Below are 21,056 nucleotides of genomic sequence, written 5' to 3'. Positions count from 1 at the left end.
GGGTGCACCCCTCGCGGTCCTGAGTTCCTTGCTCGCGCTCTCTCTCCTTCTGCTCCTGATTTGGACCTTGAGATTTCTGTCCAGTGCTCCAATGTGGTTCTCTGTCTCTGTCTCCTTTCCTCGCCTGATGAAGGTTAATATTCAGGAGGATGCCTATATGTTTTTCTTTGGGTTCTCCTTCTTATTTAGCTTCTCTAGGATCACGAATTATAGGCTCAATGTCCTTTATTTATGGCTAGAAACCAAATATGAATGAGTACATCCCATGTTCCTCTTTTTGGGTCTGGCTTACCTCACTCAGGATAGTTGAACTCAAGATCTTTAGAAGAGCAGTCAGTGATCTTAACCTCCAAGCTATCTCTCCAGGTCCCATAGCTCAAGCTTTTAAACGACAAATGGTTTCATCTGAACTCATCAGCTTTATCGCATTTCATTCAGAAACCATTTATTACACTGTCTTCTAAAATTCATGCAATATGCAATAAATATGTTAGCATAAACATTGACAAGGAATACCACTAAAATGTATTTGAATATAATTTTATTTAAGCAGAGGCAAACATTTACAATGTTTTCTTCAGAAAATAAACAACCAAAAGAGAAGTTTGAGAAGAAATGTTTCATTTTCCTATCTTTTGTGAGCTCTTAGGATTAAATATGGTACTTCTTGCAGATATATTCCAGTTTATTTGTACAATTTTCAAGAAAACAAATTTCTTTTGATTTATAAGATACACAGAAGTCTTGCATATCAGGTTCAAAACCACAAAACCTAAAATGAAACAAATTACACTGTTATCCATAAATTACGTGGCATTCAAATCCACACGATACTACAGAACTGTTACCCTACATACACAATTTAAAAATGCAAGCTCTGTGATTTCCAAAACCCATAATTCATATTGGTAAAATGCTAGTAAACTGCAAATTTATCAACTGTATATGGAATTGTAAATATTAATTAATATTTCAACTAAAGAGTGAGTGGGGAAGCGATGTCAGTTGGTTGTCAGGTTAGAAAGAGAAACTTAAAAAAAATAGTGAGCCTGTGAATAGGGCTCGGAGTTGTAGCTCAGCAGGGGAGCATGATGCTAGCAAGATCAAAGGTCTGCCTTGGATCCATGACACTGCAACTAAAAAATATAAAGCAAAACGAACTGCATAACTCATGTAATTAAAAGTTGCCAGCGGTATAAATATATATTTGGGCACTACAGTGTTTAGTCTCATGATGAGTCAAATATTCAACACAAGAGGACATTAATAACATATTGCAGACGACCTTAGATCTTATATAATGCAGTCATTGCTCTGAGAGGCCAGGGGACAGAATGTTAAACTGAGAGTTGTTCTTGAGACTTAGAACTAAAGGACATTGTGTTAAATGAAGGTATGCCAACTTATTTCCAGACAAATAAAAGGATTGCCTGATCATCTAGTTAAAGGTGTCATTTCCTTAATGTTTGCCTCTCTCTCTTCTAGTAAACTGAGAAATTTTCTTGATGGGGAGAAGTAGTGGATCCAAACCTGGAAGGAGAGTGTCAAGACAAGCCTGTGAGAATAATGTTCATCTGCCTAGGAACTACGTTCAGGGTCAGTTCTAGGAAATGGCCTCCAGCTGGTACTTTTTATGAAGTGATGAGTGAGCAGAGGACTATTTGCTATTGCTTGTTATTTTATTTTTCAGTTCGTATAGTGTTCTAAAAGTTAAACAGAGGATATAAGCACCTTTTAATATAAAAAAAAAAGAGTTGCGGGGAGGGAGCTTTGCCTCCCCAAAAGTTTCTAGCTTGCTTGGGTGTGTTTCAATATGCATGTGTTTCTGTTGCTTCTTTCCAGAATGAGGAAAGTCTAACCTATGTCTGTCCCACTTTCAAATATTTCTTTGATATTTCATGTTTGGATCCATAAATTCACATTGGAGAAGAGGTTTGCCTTGTGGTGAGTCGGAGATCTAACCAACTGGAAATTGGAGCTAGGATAGAGTCGATCGCTTTGGTACTTTTAGAACAATGTACAAATATGTTTGCAAATGAGAAAGCTGTAAAACTGGGGAAGCAAAGAGGCAAAGGGCTTATTATGCTATCCCAACTCCTTACTTCGAGTGCTCAGAATCTTTCTGGAGGTGGAACCCTTAAGAAATAACTCTACTGAAATAGGTCATTAGGGTGAGCCCTGGTGTGACTTGGTATCTTCAGAAGAGGGATTAGTCAAAAGACAGAGGAGGGCTAGCGCTAATCTGAGGAGGGCTTTGGAAGGTGTACCTGCTGACACTTAGGCTCAGACTTCTAGCAGGGAAACTATGAAGAGATAATAAACGCCTTTCATTTGTGCCTCATAGTTTCTTTTAGTTTATTATGAAAGTTAATAAGAATATTTTCAAGCAAAAATCCCTCTGCATGTGGGATAGGTATAAAAGATTGTTTTCTCAGTTCTCTAATGTTGCTGAAATTGTGTCCATAACCCTCCATTTACACCATAACTAAATTAAACACCTGATGCCTTGTGGATACTTACATCCCAGAGGACAGAACCGAATGGTTTTCCCACTGCCACTGTTTGCAAGTTCTATTATAGTAAACTCCAACCCAAAAGAAAGACTTCAAATGAAAAAAATCCTGAAAGTGAGAAAACGGAAGACGTAGAGTTCTCATCATTATCTCATCATATGCCTTTGAAAAAGTCAACTCACTCTGTGTATATTTAATCTATGTCTGAAGTCTGCAGTCTCACTAAATGATGCTGTATTATAAGACATATCTCAGAAATGTTTTACCACTGAGCTACTTTCTTCAACCCATTATATTCTTCTTTTTTATTATTTTATTTTGAGAGAGAGTCATGTTAAGTTGTGCAGGCTTGTCCTCAACTCACTCTGTAACCCAAGCAGGTCTTGAATTTGGAATCCACTAGCCTTGAATTCCCAAGGAAATGGGATTGTAGGCCTGTGCCACCAGGCACAGCTTCAATATATTCATCATGACTGAAATTCCAAATATTATTTTACTATTTTTATCTGTATGAAAAGCATAAGTCTCCCTACAGTTTGCACATAAAAACTGAAACAAAAGATAGAACAATTTTACCCTTCAGCTATTGAACTGGTTCAAACCGTAAGCAAGAGTAAGTAGTGGTCAGCTTGACCCTATTAATCCCTCTGGGGATCGCGCACCTTGCAACTCACATTTGAAGCCACTTACCGTCTCCTCTCTGCTAATCCTTATGAGACTGGAATTGAGAGACAAGCAGGCCAGCTGACTCTCTCTCCAGCTTAGCTTTTCCTTGGAGAAGTAATAACAACTGCATCTGAACCAGACCCAGTTTTCTGGGCAGGGATGATAAAGTCCTAGGGAAGGAATGTCTATCACTCCCCTGAAAAAGTTCAGAGATTCTGATGTTGCTTTTTACTTGTTTATAACAACGAACTTGTATACTTAAAATACTGTAACGGCATCCTATAAAGACAACTAAAATACTCATATTAAACTCTGGGCTAAAAACACACACTTTTTCTTTTTTCTATGAACTTCCAGACTTTTTCTATTTCATAAATATACATCTGCTGAGACCTATCCATCCTCACTACTGAACTGAGAGTTTTCCTAAGTCTATGGCTCTTGGAGTGGAAATACTCCTTTACATCATCATTAGATTCTCTTTCTTTCTTGAAAAGTTTCACTTCCAAAATTTGTTCTCCCATTAATCCTGTTCCCATACAAAATCATGGAATCCTGCGAGATTGTTTATGCTGCATCCAGAGATATAGAATAACACCAACAATATTTGTGTATTGTGTTACAGTTTGCTATAAATAAAAACCTCTGTTCCATATTAACACTAGTTGTTAAATTTCTGGAACTATGTCATTTCTTTTCTTACTTAAGCTGAAGAGTGTTGCCTGTGAAAACTCTGTCTGCTATTCATGGAGTTAATATAAACAATAAATGTGTTTTCTTGATTGAATCTGTGCACAAAGGCTAGGAAACCGACACCTACCTTTTTGGCTGGGCTGTGGGACTTGTTCTTTCAGAAGATACTACAAAAATAGTCCACATCATAATTAGTTCTTTCTGTTATAATGATACATAATAGAATTAATAAAAGGCCTCTGTTCTAGAATAATAATAAGTAATTTTCTAGAAAATGTTTAAAAGACCATGGTGGCTTTTTTGTTTCCTTTTTTTTCTGGTGATGGTACTTGCGACCCACCCAATGTCTCATACACAGTTGTGCCCACAGTGAAGGAGGAATTTTGATAAGTTGCTGAAAGCCTAGCCCAAAGGAGAAAGGGGAGAAGCACTAGGGACACTCACAGTTTGCAGTAGAAACAGTCACCGCTACAGCTACAGCCATCAGGAGAAGGCACATGGCACCAAGCAAACTAGAGATGAGTCTCCACGGGAAAAGTGAGAAATTCTCTGAGAACGAGAAATCAAACAGTGGGATCTAAGCCAGTTGGCGGCAGCAGTGAGGTAATGGACAGACAGGGTTGCCCCAGGGCCTATTTTCACCAGCATCACTTATAGGCTGCTTTCATCAGCAGAGCATCCCAATTTACTTCTGAATGTCATAGCAAGTCTGTTAAATATTTTTCTCACAAGGTTTAAAGGAAATAATGGCATATGAGTAAAAGTATCTGAACAACCAAAATATATTTAATTACTAAAGGTCACATGACAAATTGGTGTATCCGAGATGTTCCATGGAATTAGTTTATATGTCCTTAATTTAAAACAGAATTCAGTACTCAATATAGGAAATACAAATACCGCAAGAGAAAATTAAGCCAAAACTCAGTGAATAATTCACAATTTGTATAAAACAGGAACTGATGTAAAAAGCTTTTTTATATAGCAGTTATGGTTAAAATAATCAATGGAACTGAGCCTGTAATTACTATATTTGATCTCCAAATCCTACTCTATCACTCTCTTGAGGGTGTGTGTGGGGAACTAAACAGGAATACAAGTTGAAACCTAGATGGGAAAAGATTGGTCTAGACCTGAGTTCCTCCCTGTAAATGTGATTACATTCTGAATTAGGAAGCCAATGGAACATCATTTGACTGGTCCATTTTCTCTCCATATTTTCCGACTCTTTTCTTTAACCCAGTGAACATACATGTTTCATGGTTTACATGCAAGGATGAGACTTTAGTAACAGAGCCGAGAATGAGGAGTGGCCCCACTGCCAGCATTTCCCACTGCATCTGCCAGATTAGAATAGACTCAGCTAAATGGATTCTACCTCCTCTCTGCAAGCAAATGGCCTGGGTCAGATTCACATCCATAATAGACTCTAACTTCACTTTGATCTTCAGTACCACATAGCAGCCCACTTGCTTTTGGTCAGCTTATCACATCTATTTTTGCTTTGATTTGTTTTATTTTGCTTTGTTGCCAATATTCCATTTCAAATACTCACCACTGGCTAGATGCAATTTTCCCTTAGGAGCATCAGTGAACATCAACAGACTCTAAGTGAGCATTCTATAAAAGCAAGTGTCAAACACTTATGCTTCACTGCAGTAAGTTTTTGTTTTCTTTTCATATGGGGGTTAGTTTTTAGACTATCTAAATTCCCATGGAAAACTTAATTTTCTTTTTACTTTCTCTGTTCTAACAGTGTCCTTCACTGGGAATATGCCTGTGTTTAAAGATATAAGGTAGGACTGGATGAAGGTGGGATTCTGATCCCCAGCATTTAGCCACTCAAGTTCACGTGTTTATTTATGTATTTATTGGAATCTTTGAATTGGCTTCTGCAAATTCCTAAACTCTCTTCCTCTATCTAAGCTTGGATTTTCCAGATATTTAGGTCTGGAAAAGGAAAGCCTATGAAAATCAGAGGAGCATCCCAGAAATAAGCTATAATCTGTAACTACATTACCTACAAAAAAATCTTAACAAATATTTGATTTTATCTTTGCTGATATCCAAATTGTTTTGAGTTTCATGTCTGAAAGAAATACATCTGTCTTTTTTTGTTGTTGTTTCAGGATATAACGAGATTAAAGACTCAAGTCTCCCTGGTCCAGAAACCCACCAGCCAAATCAAACTCTCAGTGCCCTAAACAAGATTGGAAAATCCAGTACCATAAAGAGCTACACCCTGTCATTATTTTACACTTTAATTCCTAAAATGTTGTAGTCAGGGAATTCAGTCCCAGTTTTTTTCACTTCTCAAAATTGATTTTTGACTCAAGGCAAAAACAACTCTCACTTAGTGATGCGGGATTCCCTTCTGTATGCTGTGAATACCATTGGTTAATAAAGGATTCACTTGGGCCTGCACAGGAGGTGGGGAGGGGGGGGGGGGCAAACTAAACTGAATCCTGGGAGAAAGAAAGCAGAGCCATGGTGAAGCCATGTAGCTCCACCAGAGACAGATGCTGGAACTTTACCTGCTAAGCCACAGCCTCGTAGCAACACACAGATTAGAGAAAGTCTAATCTAAGATATGAGTTAGCCAGAAATCCACTTAAGCTATTGGCCAAACAGTATTGTAAATAATAAAGTTTCTGTGTGGTTATTTCATGGTCTGATCAGCCAGGAACAAACAAGCAGCCTCCAACAACAACTTAGTGAAGTCTAACAATCCAGATCACTCTTTAAATTGTTATGATATTGACCATGTGGTCTTTCTTATGGTCTAATTTAAGTTGATACTTCATTTAACTTGTGTATCTCTAACAAGATTCAGAAAGAAAGAAACCTTTCTGCCACTTCTGTGTCTCCCTAGTACATAAAAAACCTTAATCTTAACCCAAATTTTCTACAGTCGCTCCATATTCACCAAATAGAGTATCATACCTTCACCAGAGATGTCTTCTGCTGTGTTTTTGTGCTTCTTATGTTTTTGGTGCTTTTCCCTCTGCTCAATGAATGATAATTCATTTGAATTAAATGCATTCTTAACATTTTTCTTTGCTTTGCACGTCTGCTGGGATTTCACATTTAGGGTAGAACAGGTCATAGGCATTTCATTCATCTTCATAAACAGAAAAAAACTGTGTGGGAGAAAATGCAAATATCAGCATATTTTAATTTGGGGACATATATTTTAGTAAAAATGAATAAAGTAATTAATTCCAAAATATTTTGTGTTGAGGAATAGGTATGCACATAAGGTTTTATGAAGGCATGTTTTCAACTTCAAAGTTTAAAATAAATGTAGACATGTTATCAAAAATTTAGAAGCAAATGAAATAAAATAATTTTAGATAAGTTCAAAGCCATGTTTTATATTCTAAAACATTCTGGTACTGAGTCTCTAACCCACCTTTCTAAGCTATGGAAGTGCTTTACCAGTGGGCTACATTCCCAGCCCTTGGTCTTTTGAGACAGAGTCTCACTATACAACTAGACAGGCCTTGAACTTCTAATTCTCCTTCCTTTATTTCCAAAGAGTGGAGTTCTAGACATGTGCCTGGCCAAATAAGTTCTTAAATAAGTGTGATAATGGATAAAGAAAATGTGGAACATTTACACAGTGGAGTATTCTTCTATTGAGAATTCTCTTTTTAGGTCAGTAACCATTTCTAAATTAGATTATTGTGTTTCTTGATTTTTTGTTTCTTGAGTTCTTTATATATTTTAGATATCATCTCTCTGTTGGATGTGGAGTTGGTGAAGAACTTTTCCTGTAACTGTAAAGTAAAGAATAATTTTGCTACAACCCACAGACCCAGAGAGCTGGGTACCAAGGAGGTACCAAGGGGAGATGCATGGATCTCCCTGGGAAAGGGAAATAGAGGTGATCTCCTGGTTAGACTGAAGATGGGTGGGCATGGGAACTTGAAGGACTGGGTTTTGGAGTGGGCAGAGAAAGACAGTGCTGACTGGAAAGGGGGCTTTATGGAGTCAGGTAAAAGCCTGATGCAAAGGAAACTTCCACGAGTCTACAAAGATGGCTCCAGTTAAAACTCCTGGCAGCAGTGGAAGCATAGCCTGAACTTGCCACTCCCTGTGATAGGACTGATGACTACCCCGGTTGTCATCCACATAGCTCACATCCGTGCCTGATGGAGGCAGATTCAGAGACCCATAGCCAAACTTTGGACCAGACTGAGAAATCCTGCTGAGAAGGAGGAGAAATTATAGAAAACAAGGGTTAAGAACATCATAGGAAAACCCACAGAAACTACTAGCCTAGCTCATGGGAACTTATAGAGTCTGGACCAACAACCAGGGAGCCTGTATGAGACTGACATAGATCCTCTGTGTATATATATATATATGACAGTTGTGTAGCTTGGTCTATATGTGGGAATCCCAGCAACAGGATCAAGGACTATCACCTTTGTTTTGACTAGCTCTTGGGAATCTATTTCTTATACTGGATTGCCTTGCCCAACCTGAATACAGGGGTAGTACTTGATCTTAAGGCAGCTTGATATTCCATGCTTTGTTGAAGCCCATGAGAGGTCTGCCTATTTCTGAGCTATTATGGAGGAAGGGTAGATTGGGGGTGAAGGGAGTCATAAGAGTGGTCAGGATATAAAATAAATTAAGTCTAAAAAATAAAGGAAAAACTGCATCCATAAAATAAAAAATAGTGCACGAAAATGTTTTGGTTTTTTTAATTAATTAATTAATTTATTTATTTATTTATTAAAGATTTCTGTCTCTTCCCCACCGCCGCCTCCCCTTTCCGTCCCCTTCCCCCAGCCAAGTCCCCCTCCCTCGTCAGCCCAAAGAGCAATCCAAACTGCCTAGGCTCCCACAAAACCAATAGGTGCAGTAGGATCAAAAACCCATTGCCATTGTTCTTGGGGTCTCAGTAGTCCTCATTGTCCGCTATGTTCAGCGAGACCGCTTTTAACTCAAGAAACTAGACCGTAAAAGGCTAATCAACCCAATTATAAAATGGGGCACTGAGCTGAATGAAAATGATTTTTAAATCTGTATTGTTGGCCAAGCAGTAATGACTTTAATCCCAGCACTCAAGAGGCAGAGGCAGGCGGATCTCTGCGTTGGAGGCCAGCCTGGTTTAAAACGGCTAGTTCCAGGACAGGTTCCAAAGCTACAGAGAAACCCTGTCTCGAAAAACGAATAATAATAATAATAATAAATCTGTATTGTTGCTCAAGGAATGTGAATTTCTCAAATGAACCAATTATTGAACCTGAGAAAAGTCAGGGATAACTCTAGAAAGAACTAATCTCCAAAGCTCCCAGACACAACCTTCTTTAAGATCACTGATGCTCATACCAAAAATTTAGGCAAAGGTAGCATTTTTATAGCCTATAATTAGAGTGCAGGGCTCCGATATGATTTTCACTCTTTCCTCCATTGAGGTCATTGTGAATGATTCTTGTACTAAGTTGGTGTTTAAGGAAGTCCATACCCCATTGATTTAGTCCATGAAAACAAACAAACAACAACAAAAACAGTCAAGACAGACCAAATACCAAAATATCCAAAATTTTAAGTGAGAAAATTCAATTGCATGCTATGTCCTAATTTTGGCTCTCCACAGCAAAGCAGGCAAACATGGATCAGACAGCAGTCACTTGTTTATGACTCAGATTTCAAGATAAGTTTCACTGTGAAAAATTACCATACCTTAAAGTTACTGTACAGAACTGAAGTTGGTGGTGTCCTTACTTTGGTCTGTCACTAATTTCTGTAGATTGGGAATATATGTCAAATAAAAAGAAGTCTTGCTTTCTTGTGTACTCTGATTAATTTTTTTTCAATAAAAATGTCTTAAGTAAGTCTGGGGAGACCGGGCGGTGGTGGCACACGCCTTTAATCCCAGCACTCGGGAGGCAGAGGCAGGAGGATCTCAGTGAGTTCGAGACCAGCCTAGTCTACAAGATCTAGTTCCAGGACAGGCTCCAAAACCACAGAGAAACCCTGTCTCGAAAAACAAAACAAAAAAAAAAAAGTAAGTCTGGGGAGATGACTCAGGAATTTAGAATCCTGGCTGAGTTTCTAGAGGACCTGAGTTCAATTCCCAACACCCACATGGTGACTCACAACCCTCTGTAGTTCCTGACCCAAGCTATGGCATTTCCTCAAATAGTCACCTGAGACACCAGGTACACACATGGTGCACATATGTACATGAAGGCATAACACTATACATATAAAATAAAGAAATAGTAAAAACTTAAAAACATACTTTAAAGGGGAATTATTTCCCCAAGAACAAATTATGTTAATTATATGTTCCAAAACTTCAATCAGAAATGATAAACATACCTGAAACAAGGTTGAAATCCCAGGAACTTATGCTAAAACTTTAATATGTGGTAATCAGCAGAGTGGGGAGCGGGATATGAAGGAGGGAACTGGGAGCTCAGGAGAAAATGTGCCGCTTGCTCATGCTTTGCAGTTCCCACAGCAAAAAGTCCTCACTGACGCTCTGCATTTCCCTTTAGCACCCACAAGATGGGTGAGAGCACAGCTTAGCACTCACGTGAGACAACAGCAAGCTGTGGATCTTATAAACAACAGAAAAACATTGGTGAGATCGAATAGATCTTTCCCATAAGCGTCTTTTCGCCAAAATTGTGTTATATTTATATAACAAATATATAAATTTTGCCTCTCTGGAGTCAGAGTTTTAACTCATTTGAGTCATAATGGCATGAGAAATGTGTGTGTGCGCATATGTGTGTGTGTGTGTGTATAGGTGGAGACTGTTCATTTGTTTCCCAGTCACCCAGACCCGAAATAATCACACTGAAACTATACTAATTAAAACACTGCTTGGCATATTAACTTCGGCTTCTTATTAACCCACTTCTATTATTCTGTGTAACTCCACAAGGTTGTGGCTTACTGGGTAAATTTCCATCTGGAGTCTGTCTCCTTTGGCACCTACATGATGTCTTTTTTACTCTGCCTTCTTTTCTCCTCTATCTCTGCTTGGAATTCCTGCCTCATTTTTTTCTGTGTTACGATAGGCCCAAAATAGATTCTTTAATAAGCAGTGGAAATAAAATATATTCACAGCATACAGAGGGGAGTCCCACATCTTGTGTGTGTGTGTGTCTGTGTCTGTATCTGAGTGTCTCTGTGTGTGCGTGTCTGTGTCTGTGTGTGTCTGTGTATGTCTGTGTGTGTGTGTCTGTGTGTGTCTGTCTATGAGTATATAGACTCCCCTTAACCTTCCTTTGAATTTAACTCAATTTTAGACAGTTTTCTTTCAGACTATTACTCACTAGCCTTCATGTTTTTAAAAACATGGACCTTTGTAAACTTGTTTGCGCATTCTTTCTATTTCCCTTTGAGATATAAATCTTCTGCCTATTTCCAGATGTATACCCTAGGAATGTCTCTGTCAATGACTCAGGAGCCATTCCCTTAGGGTTCTGTTATTGAGAAAGAGAGAGGTCTTTGCATAAATTCAGAAAGCAAACCCTGGGAAAACAGACAGTTATATCATTAGCTAATCTCCTTCCTAATACCCTCTGGGATTTTCCCACTAGTTCACATCAGCTATCTCTGTTGTTTCTGCTTTTTGCTTCAAAAGAATTGAATCCCCTACCCCCCTATTTTAATCTTCTCAAACAAGTTCTTCTCCCATCTAATTCTCTCCAGTAGGATTTCTCTCTGGCTGTGTACACACATATACTGTTTGTAGAAGCTCTGTCTCTGACTGTGTGTACTTATATACTGTTTGTGGAACATCTGGCTCACACTTTGCATTTTTCTGTAAAATTAAATGTTAAGTGATTGAGTGAAAGAAAAGCAAGAAAAAGAAAAAAAGGAAAAAATTAAAAATTTAGTGACTGTTACTCTTTCCAGTCTAGACTTTCAGAATCATTAAGTGTCTTATATCCTAATAATGAGGAGTTCAGACAGACCATGGAGCGGCAAAGGTCCAAGCTCTTGACTCAGCCAGCAAGAAACAGGTCCAGGGAGGGGAGCACACAGGGTTGTCCCCTTTTCAAGACCCTTTTACACATGTCCTCCCTTTCCTTTTTACTTTTCTTTCTATGTCTGTTACTTTCTAAAAATATGATTTCATTTCTCCTTATAGCTGAATAATACTTGTGTGTATCTGCATGCGTGCATGTGTGTGTGTCTATTCATCCATCCACAGACTCAGCAATTGTGACTTGTTTAACTCAGCAATTGTGAATATCTCTATTATAGTATGGGCCTGCAGAAATTACTACTTGAGTTTTGAAGGCGCAGGCCTAGATCTGCAACATTTCACTCTCTGCACAATCTTTCAAGTTACAGTCTAGTCAGGTGAGATTCTTCCCAGGAACTTTCGTGTGCATACCTGCCATTGGATGAATAGTTTGCAAAGACTTTCTCCCGCTCTCTAATCTGTCTCCTCATTCTGGTAACTGTTTCCCTGTCCGTGTAGAAGCTTTTGATTTCATTTTTAATTCTAGCTATGATTTCTTGCACTGTTAGAATCCTATAGCAGGCTACTGCCTGTGATTTTTTTTGTCCTAAAGTATTTCTTCCTTGTACCTTTGCAGGACTTTTTCTCATGCATTTATTGAGTTTGTCCTTTCACTTAGGAGGTGCTGAGTTCTTTTAACACCTAAACTTGCAGTCTCACATTTAAGTCTCTGATACATTTAAAGTTTTGTTTTTAATATGGCATTGTGACAACTGAAGCTACAAGAAGTTGTCAAGTGGATCTAGCCTGCCACCTAATGTCTGTGTGGAAAATGACTATAGTTATTTTGGAAATGCAGCCTTGTTGGGAGCACAGCACTAAGGTCCTTGAGCCTACACTTCTCCAGAGAAACCAGGAATGTTAAGCACACAGAATTGTCCTCTCAAAGCAATGGACATAAAACCTGTTCTCCCATCCATAAATCTGGGAATTGCAAATGATTAGCAGCCTGGTGAGCTGCATTTTCTGGTGCACGAGGTCATATCAAGCTGCTATGACCAGGATGGGAGGTGACTCGTACATTACTACGAGGGATTCCCCAAGCTCCCACAACCAGGACCTGAGGTGGGCATTAATTTAAATGATCCTCACATTAACTATAGAGCCAAAGACTTCCCCAAAGTACCACAATCAGGACCAGAGATGGCTTATAAACCAAATGAGCCCTAAATTATCTGTATAACCAAGTCTGGGCCAGACCCTTCTTTAGGTCTTTAAAATAATACAGGTAGTCTATCTCTAGAATCTATCTTCTTGGAAGAAGTAACATGTAACCTGATTTTAGTTTCAAAGCAATCATGCTTTCTTATGCATCGGAGACTATATTACACCAGGAAACGTTTTTATTTTTCCAAATTATACTGGGTTTAAGTGTGCTGACAATAAACAATCTGGCATCAGACTCTCTGAGGTTTGATGCACTGTTGATGAAGCCAATCTGATCCAAGTTTTCTTTTGCCCCTCTTGTGGTTCACTTCTCTACCTGCAGGGTACCCCTCACAGTTTTCTATGTGGTGAAGAAAGTTGGGGGTCACATATGTGCCTTGTAAAATCATCAGTTGGAGTCACTCAGATAGGTAAAAACAGATGATACTTGACTTATTTTCCTACAGATAAATAATCCTGATGTTGATAAGCCAATGCCTTTAGGAAGGAACCAGGCCTCTCTATTATGAAAGAGTATATAGACAGCTGCTCTATATTTAAGTGAAAAGGTTTGGATGAGAGTCTTAGTTCTGTCCATCATTAGAAATAAAACCATGCACAAATATTTCTTTCCTTTTCTGAATTTATAAATGATTAAAAACCTAACGTTTCCCAAAAACACATATGTAAAAAACTTGCTAGCTCACCTCACCTGTGGCACTGACAGAAAATGGTAGTACCTTTAGACAGAGTCCTACTGGTAGAAAGGTAATGGGGGTGTGTCCTGGAAAAAGAGATCTCTTGCTTTGCTGCATTCTGGAATAGGGTAGGTAATCAACTTCCACAGCACGGCTTTCTGCTGCCATGATTAACTGTGCTATCAAGGGTCCAAAAGAGGAAATTAGTGTATGTGTGTGGATGTAGGATGGTCTCTGCAAACACTACAGCCATCAGCCTATTGTTCCAGGACAGGGAAGAAGGAAATTCAATTCAACCCAACTCAGCAGCCGGTGTTGGTTCTAACTTTGGGAGTCTCACACTTTGTAGTTTATTTTTGGTATATGTAAGCACAGAACAATTTGGGGAAAAGTTTATTAGTGATACTTAACTCAAACTCATGTGCACCACAAAGTTTAAGACATGACTGCATCAAAACTCCTGTGAAGCCTTCCATAAAGACGGGTTCTATAGATTAACTGAGGAAGCAGGTTCAAGGTAAACAACGTTTGTGATAAGAGTCGGAAGTGGATAGTGGATAGTACTGTTAATTGTCTTAGATAAACAGGCTCCAGATAATGCTCTGGGTGAGTCAATGTGGCCTGCCTAAACAGATACCACAGAAGTCACCAGACTATTTACCCACTCCACTGCTAGCCTTCTGGCCAGAAAACAGATAATATATATCTCTCATTTTAAAGATACAACCCTGCAGGTTTAACATTCCTGGTTTCCCTAGTGCTTCTGTGAGCACAAGTACCGACATGCCTTCTACATCTCCCCTTTTTATTTTTTTAAAGAGAAAATAGTTACTGTAATAGAGGACGACTTTGAATACATTGCATACATGTCTAGTCTAACTAATATAGGCAAGCATAAGACAACTATAGCAATGCTTAACAGGAGACCAAGGAAGGATAAAACCACCTTTACAAAGATGATAGAGGTATTTAAAGAGGAAGTGAATAAATCCCCTTTAAAGAAATTGAGGAAAGGACAAACAGAAAATTGGAGGGAACGAACAATCTCTTAAATAAAACCAAGAAAAATCAAACAGTTGAAGGAAACAAATAAAGCTGTTCAAGACCTGAAAATGGAAATAAGAAGCAATAAAGAAAACACAAAGTGAGGGAATTCTCAAAATGAGACATGTAGGTAAGGGAACAGAATACAAGAGATAGAAGAGGAAATCACAGTCATTAAATATACGATATTAGAAATAGATGCATGGGTCAAAGAAAATGTTAAATCTAAAAAATGCAAAACACAAAGCATCCAGGAAATTTGGAGCACTATGAAAAGACCAAACCAAGAATAATAGAAAAAAAGAAGAAAAATCCCAGATCAACGGCCCAGAAAATATTTTCAGCAAAACCAAAAAAAGAAAATTTTCCAAACCTAAAGAAGAAACCTATAAAGACACAAGAAGCTTACAGAACACCAAATAGATTGCACCAGAAAAGAAAATATCTGAAACATAATAATCAAACACTAAACATTCTGAACAAAGAAATAATACTAAAAGCTACAAGGGAAAAAGCAAAAGTAGCATACAAAGGCAGAACTATTAGAATTATACTTGATTTCTCAATGGAGACTCTAAAGGCCAGAAGGGTCTGAAAAGATGTCTTGCAGATTCTAAGAGACCACAGATACCAGGCCTGATTAATATACCCAGCAAAAGCTTTCAATCACCATACAAGCAGAAAGTAAAACATTTGATGACAACGTCAAATTTAAACAGTCTCTATCCACAAATCAGGCCCTTCAGAAAGCACTAGAAAGAAAACGCCAACCCAAAGAGATTAAATACACCGTGAATGCACAGGCAATAAATAACCTCATAGCAGCAAAACCAAAAGAAAGAAATCACGCACGCACGCGCGCGCGCGCGCGCACACACACACACACACACACACACACTGATACAGAACTTGTGGGAGTGGTTAACCAATGACTGGCCTAATTTGAGGCTTGCACCACTAGAGGGAGCCCGTACGCAACACTGCGTAGATGACCAGGGTATGGAGTCTGGCTAGCTCATAGACCAAGGATAGAAGCAAACATGAATGCCAAAAAGAAAATAAACCAATAAATGAAGTGATTCCTAGTGATGTTCTGTCATATTCATAGATTTGTGCCTAGCACAGTTGTTATCAGAGAGACTTCCTCAGGCAGCTAATGGGAGTACATACGGAGACCCACAGCCAAACATTAGGTAGAACCAGAGCCCAGGCTGGAGGTCTCCAATGCCCTCCCGCTCAGAGCTCAGAGAACCACGCAAGAAAGGGAGGGGAAGAACTGTGGGAGCCAGAGGGGTGGAGGACACCAGGACTGCCTAGCCTCCAGAATCAACTGAGCAGGGCTCTAGAAGACTCACACTGACTAAAACAGCGATTGCTGAACCTGCATTGGTCTCTGCTGGATCCTCTGCATACCGCTGTGAGTATTGACTTGGTGGTTTTGTGGGACTCCTGCCAGTAGGAAGGGGGCGTTTCTACTATTCTTGCCTACTCTCCCGACTCTTTTCCTCCTATTGTTTCCCTCTTTAAGCCTTGATATGAGGGTTTTTATCTGGTCTTATTGTATCTTGTTGTTCCTTGTTTGGTTGATGTCCCTGGGAGGCCAGTTCTTTTGTTTGTTTGTTTGTTTGTTTGTTTGTTTGTTCGTTTTTCTGGGGGAAGAAAGGGACGTCTTGGCAAGAAGGGGAGGTGGCAGGGACTGGGAGGATTGGAGAAAAGGGAAGCTTCATTCAGGATGTATTATATGAGAGAAGAATAAATGAAGAAAGAAAAAAAAATTAAAAAACTTTAAAATAATCTTACTCCTACTGATTGTACTTCTGATTTAATCCCTCCAAGCCTCTAAGGAAATATGAGAAACATGCAGTTTTGTTTGCATTCCTTGGCTATTGTATGATTTAGAATAAATATTTTTAAAACTTTCTTGTTTCAATTTGCCCTTATTTTCCTTCTTAGATCCATCTCAAGCCTGCTTAAATTATTTTTAAGTTTTTTGATATGCTGAAACAAAAACACAGATTTAAATAATACTAAAGTTTTGGTAATCAAATTCCCAAAGGGATCTGGGTGATGTTTGAGCTCAGTGCCTGAAAGGCCTGAAATGAGGAAATTTCCATGTTTTTATGTAAGGGCAGGATAAAATACCTTATTTTGCTAATGCTGCGCGTGCTCAATTGGACTGATGTTGTAGTGATTTTAAAGAAAATGGCCGTCAAATGGAATGGCACTATTAGGAGGTGTGACTTTGTTAGAGTAGGTAGGTCACTGTAGAGGTGGGCTTTGAGGCTTCACATACGCTCAGGATTCTACCCAGTGTCTCAGACAACTTCCTACTGCCTGTATACCAAAATGTTGCCAGCATCATGTCTGCCGGCTCGCTGCCATGCTCCTCACCATGGTGATAATGGACTGAACCTCTGAAAATGTAAGCCACCCCAATTAAATGTTTTTCCTCTATAAGAGTTGACATGGTCATGATGTCTCTTCATAAGAATAGAATCTCTAAGGCAGATGTGTAATTTGACCAGGCATCAGCAGGAAAAGCATCTGGTACAGGCTCAGTAACAGACAAGTCACTGCACCAACTCTTTGGGCCAGCCTCCTACCAGTAAAGGCCACAGCTGTTCCTGACTTCCCATCTAGGCAGGCTTTTCCTGGCTTGTGCTTTCTAGAAACTTAGTATTACTGGCATGTTTCAGGTGGATTGTATTTATTTGTTTGTTTACTTTTTACATGTTTTTAAAACAAGGAAACCCAGTCAAAGGAACACACTAAACCTTCCTACAATTTACCTATCTATAAAACTCTCTCTCCATTCTGTCCCATTTATCACCATTTTTTGTTTACTAGGCTCCATCCTCTAAGATCTCATTTTAAATGTTTTCATTCTTTCATTAGGCCCTCTCCACAGTCACATCCCTTGTACAATATTCCTTTTCCCTCAAGTTAGTTGGTTTACTTTCTCAGCGCATCTCTACCCTTCATGTTCTAACCTACCCATGATGTCATTTAAAATATTCAGTGGTGGAGAAATAGCTAATAAAAGCTGACCGATTATAGCTTTGACTGTTGGGCTGTACAATCGGGGGTGAGTACAATCTTTTTGGAGTAGAATGTGGAACTTGTATATAAAATATTGCTCCTCATCCTTTTGAAGAACCATCTGTTAAAGCATTAGGGGTGATCTCTTATAGAGTTTTTAGATTTAATTTTAGGCAATATTCATAGGGCTTCTTTTTTTAAAAAAATCGTAAAAGAAAATCTGGATAATGATTATTTATAGGCCCCAAGTAACGTGCTGTTGTCGCCTGCCAATCAGTCTCTGTGTAACAAATAATAAACTAGTGGCACATGGTTTCTGTGGGCTCTTTACCAGTAAGTTGTTTAAGATGTGTCCTTCCCATCATTATCAAATCCAAATTTTCTTGGAAATAAGGAGCTACAGATCATTGTAGAGAATTATGACATGCATAAATTTCTCTAATACCATTACCTTGCTGATACATAATTCCAGAAAGTGACAAGGAGGAAGCCTATGTAATTGATAAGAAACTAAGGGATTAATTCTATGAGCTACCACTTTCAGGTGTTAAATTTCTGCTTCAGGTGTTAAATTTCTTATAGACTTCCACTGAGAGTCACCAGAAGGCAACTTAAAGAGGAGAGCCTAATTCTTAGTAGTGATAGGCTCTTAAGGATGTACCCATAATTTTTGTAGGCAATTGAGGGTACATTGTTTGAGAAGATTTAAGCTGAGAAGATAATGTAGAAGTTGTTGTTGAGTAATAATATACCCTAAATCACTATAAGCTTATTGCTTTTGTATTTTATCCGAGCTATGTTTAAAATTTGCTCTTCTTAGGTTATTTACCATGAAAGTTAAGCATTTACGTATTGATTACACAAACAGGAGAATGTGACCCATATAATAAATGACCAATACCTCAGGAAAGGTAATCAGCGCTGATCTAAGTGATTTATCTATGTAATATTGACAAAGAGTGGAGCTCTTTATCATTCTCTGTAGTAAAACTTCCATAGATATCAGGTCGTTGAAGTAGTAACAGAGAATGCAGGACATTCCTTTTCATCAGAATGTAAATACAGAAAGGAAAACCAGTCTTTTAAGTTGAGCACACTACTGTAATTTCCTTGAGGAATCAGAGTAAGAGAAGGGATCCCTGGCTGGGTGATAGGAAGGGGCATGTTTTCATACTTGCATGTATGCCCCTAAGATCATGTAACAGCTGAAATTTAGTTCCTATCATTTTTTTTAGTTCCCATCTTTTTATGAATAATAAAGACTAATAAAGTTCCGAAGGACTGAAGATTCTTTATGTCCTAGCCGCAATTGTTCCTGTTCCGGAAGTTGGGCATGTTTTAATTTTTTCCCTTAGGAGATCACTGATCAAACCATACTAAGTCATTCCTGCTGAGAGGGAAGAGCAAAAACCTAAGAGGAGCCTTAGTATACTGGTGTGTTGGGGCAGGGGATGGGATAAGGGGTGCTGGGATGGGGATGGGGGTGCCTTCTGTTCCTCACAACTCAGGAAAGGGCCCTGGAACCTGGCCGAACAAGAGGACTAGAAGTAGAATAAAATTACCTACCTCTCCTCCCTAGCAACAAGGGGGGTGAGCATCTGATAAGCACAAGTCAAGTGGATAAAAGGACAGAATCTCAGTGATTCTTCTTTACAAAGGCCACTAGCAGAGGGCTCCCCAAGACCTACAACAGAGGTTCCTCTGATACTATGAGTCAGAAGTTGCAGAATGTGTCTGAAGTTTGGTGTGGAGCAGGTAAAACTTAGGGAGCAAAACCTCAGGGGCACGTATTTGGTAAGGGCAGGAACTCGTAACAGAGATAGGTGAGGGGTGGATGTGGGTGTGGACACCTCTCGGGATCTGGACTGGGCGGCAGTAATAAAGCTGTGTCAGATTCTGGCTGTGGTCTGCAGAGGCGCCAGGTGAAGTCACGATTTTATCCTATGCCTCTGTTTTCTCTTTCTGCTGAGGGCTCAGTTGCTAATGAGTGAGATGAAGAGATAGAGAGGTGTGGAAACAGCACACTGAGCAACAGAGGATACCTCACAGTTCACAGTCGCAGCCCTCATGTGCCTGCACAGGACTGAAAGGATAGTGGCCTGCAGGGAGGGAGGATGGGAGCCACAGGGACCTGAAGAGGTGTAGGAAAAGAGGGGAAGTAGGAACTGCATGTCTGGAGCATGACAGAATCGCCTTAGTTTACAGCCCAGACGCCTGAACTTCCATGAATTTCTGTACAGGATCTTCTGCAAATGGTACTGAGGATTCCCTACTTCTCTCCTCAGCTCCGGTCAGTCCTGTCACTGGTCAGGTCTCAGACAGGAACCTTGACAAAGGCTGCAGCAATGCTTCCACCCTGACTCTGTGCCTTTTGGCTCTACTGAGCTGTCTGCAGTCCACGTTCCTGGCCAGTGAGTCAGAACTTAACTTGGGGCGGGGCAGGCAGGAAGCTACTGAGTCTGAAAGGTTGCAGTACTCCTTGTAGGGAGTTTCTGGGCCTCCTCTCCTCTTCTTTACTACCACTATGGCATCAGTCTAGCCTGGTCTTCACCCCAACTCATCCTCACCAGGCTTCAGTAGATTTGCAAAGTTAGGGGGAAAGTCTCTGTGGAAGGACCGGGCAGGGCTACATGAATGAGAAGGATGAGGTGACACAAAGGAGTAGCTAGTTATGCCCTCAACCCTACTGGGTTCCGAATGAAGACTAAACCAAGTCACCATGCCCATGACCGGATATGATAGACACAGTGTGGGATTCTACCAGGAGGCGGTCTCAGACTGCTCCCCTGGACCTAAGGCATTTTATGTTCTAAAGAATTATTTTCCTTGGAATTCCTCACAAGGCCCCCTCCATTCACCAGATCTCTTTGTCCTTGAGCTTTCTTTCCTATCTTCCCACCATATTTTACCCCCAGATCACACCAGATGTTTCCAATGACAAGACAATCACACTAGGTGAGATATGATCCCCACAATTATATGGGGAGCAGGAGATGCTCTGTCAGCAAAAGTTTTTGTCTCTCCCTGCTAGTCAACTCTCAACACACAAGTGACCACTATTTCCCTGTAGCAATCTCTCATTTTTGGATATCTTTTCTGCCTGTGGCCTGTCCACTAAATAATATAGTTGGAAAAAGCTCATCTCATGATGTCTCCCTGAGGCCGGTTAGGCCTTCTGATAGCCTAGAACCAGAGGTCACTCTCTCCCAGGACCGAGAACCATGCCAGAAGTCCCTTTGAAGGGCAGGCTACTGC

General features: G+C 39.6%; 1 protein-coding gene across 1 annotated transcript; it reads right to left on the bottom strand.

Moving 5' to 3' along the window:
• Window positions 1-524: 524 nt before the first annotated feature.
• LOC126493224 (killer cell lectin-like receptor subfamily E member 1) lies at window positions 525-10,346 on the bottom strand. The gene is made up of 7 exons (XM_050130160.1): window positions 10,212-10,346; window positions 6,816-7,012; window positions 4,317-4,421; window positions 4,000-4,039; window positions 3,204-3,375; window positions 2,521-2,621; window positions 525-772 (listed from the first exon to the last, which is right to left on the bottom strand). Exons 2-7 carry the CDS (start codon window positions 6,997-6,999, stop codon window positions 652-654), a joined length of 723 nt encoding a protein of 240 aa, XP_049986117.1. The 5' UTR covers window positions 7,000-7,012; window positions 10,212-10,346; the 3' UTR covers window positions 525-651.
• Window positions 10,347-21,056: the final 10,710 nt, after the last annotated feature.

Source organism: Alexandromys fortis, unplaced genomic scaffold, assembly GCF_014885135.2.
Source record: "Alexandromys fortis isolate MF-2015 unplaced genomic scaffold, M_Fortis_MF-2015_v1.1 scaffold_307, whole genome shotgun sequence".
Lineage (NCBI taxonomy): Eukaryota > Metazoa > Chordata > Mammalia > Rodentia > Cricetidae > Alexandromys > Alexandromys fortis.
The sequence above is the reverse complement of the archived record's forward strand: the minus strand, read 5'-3'. Positions and strand labels throughout refer to the sequence as shown.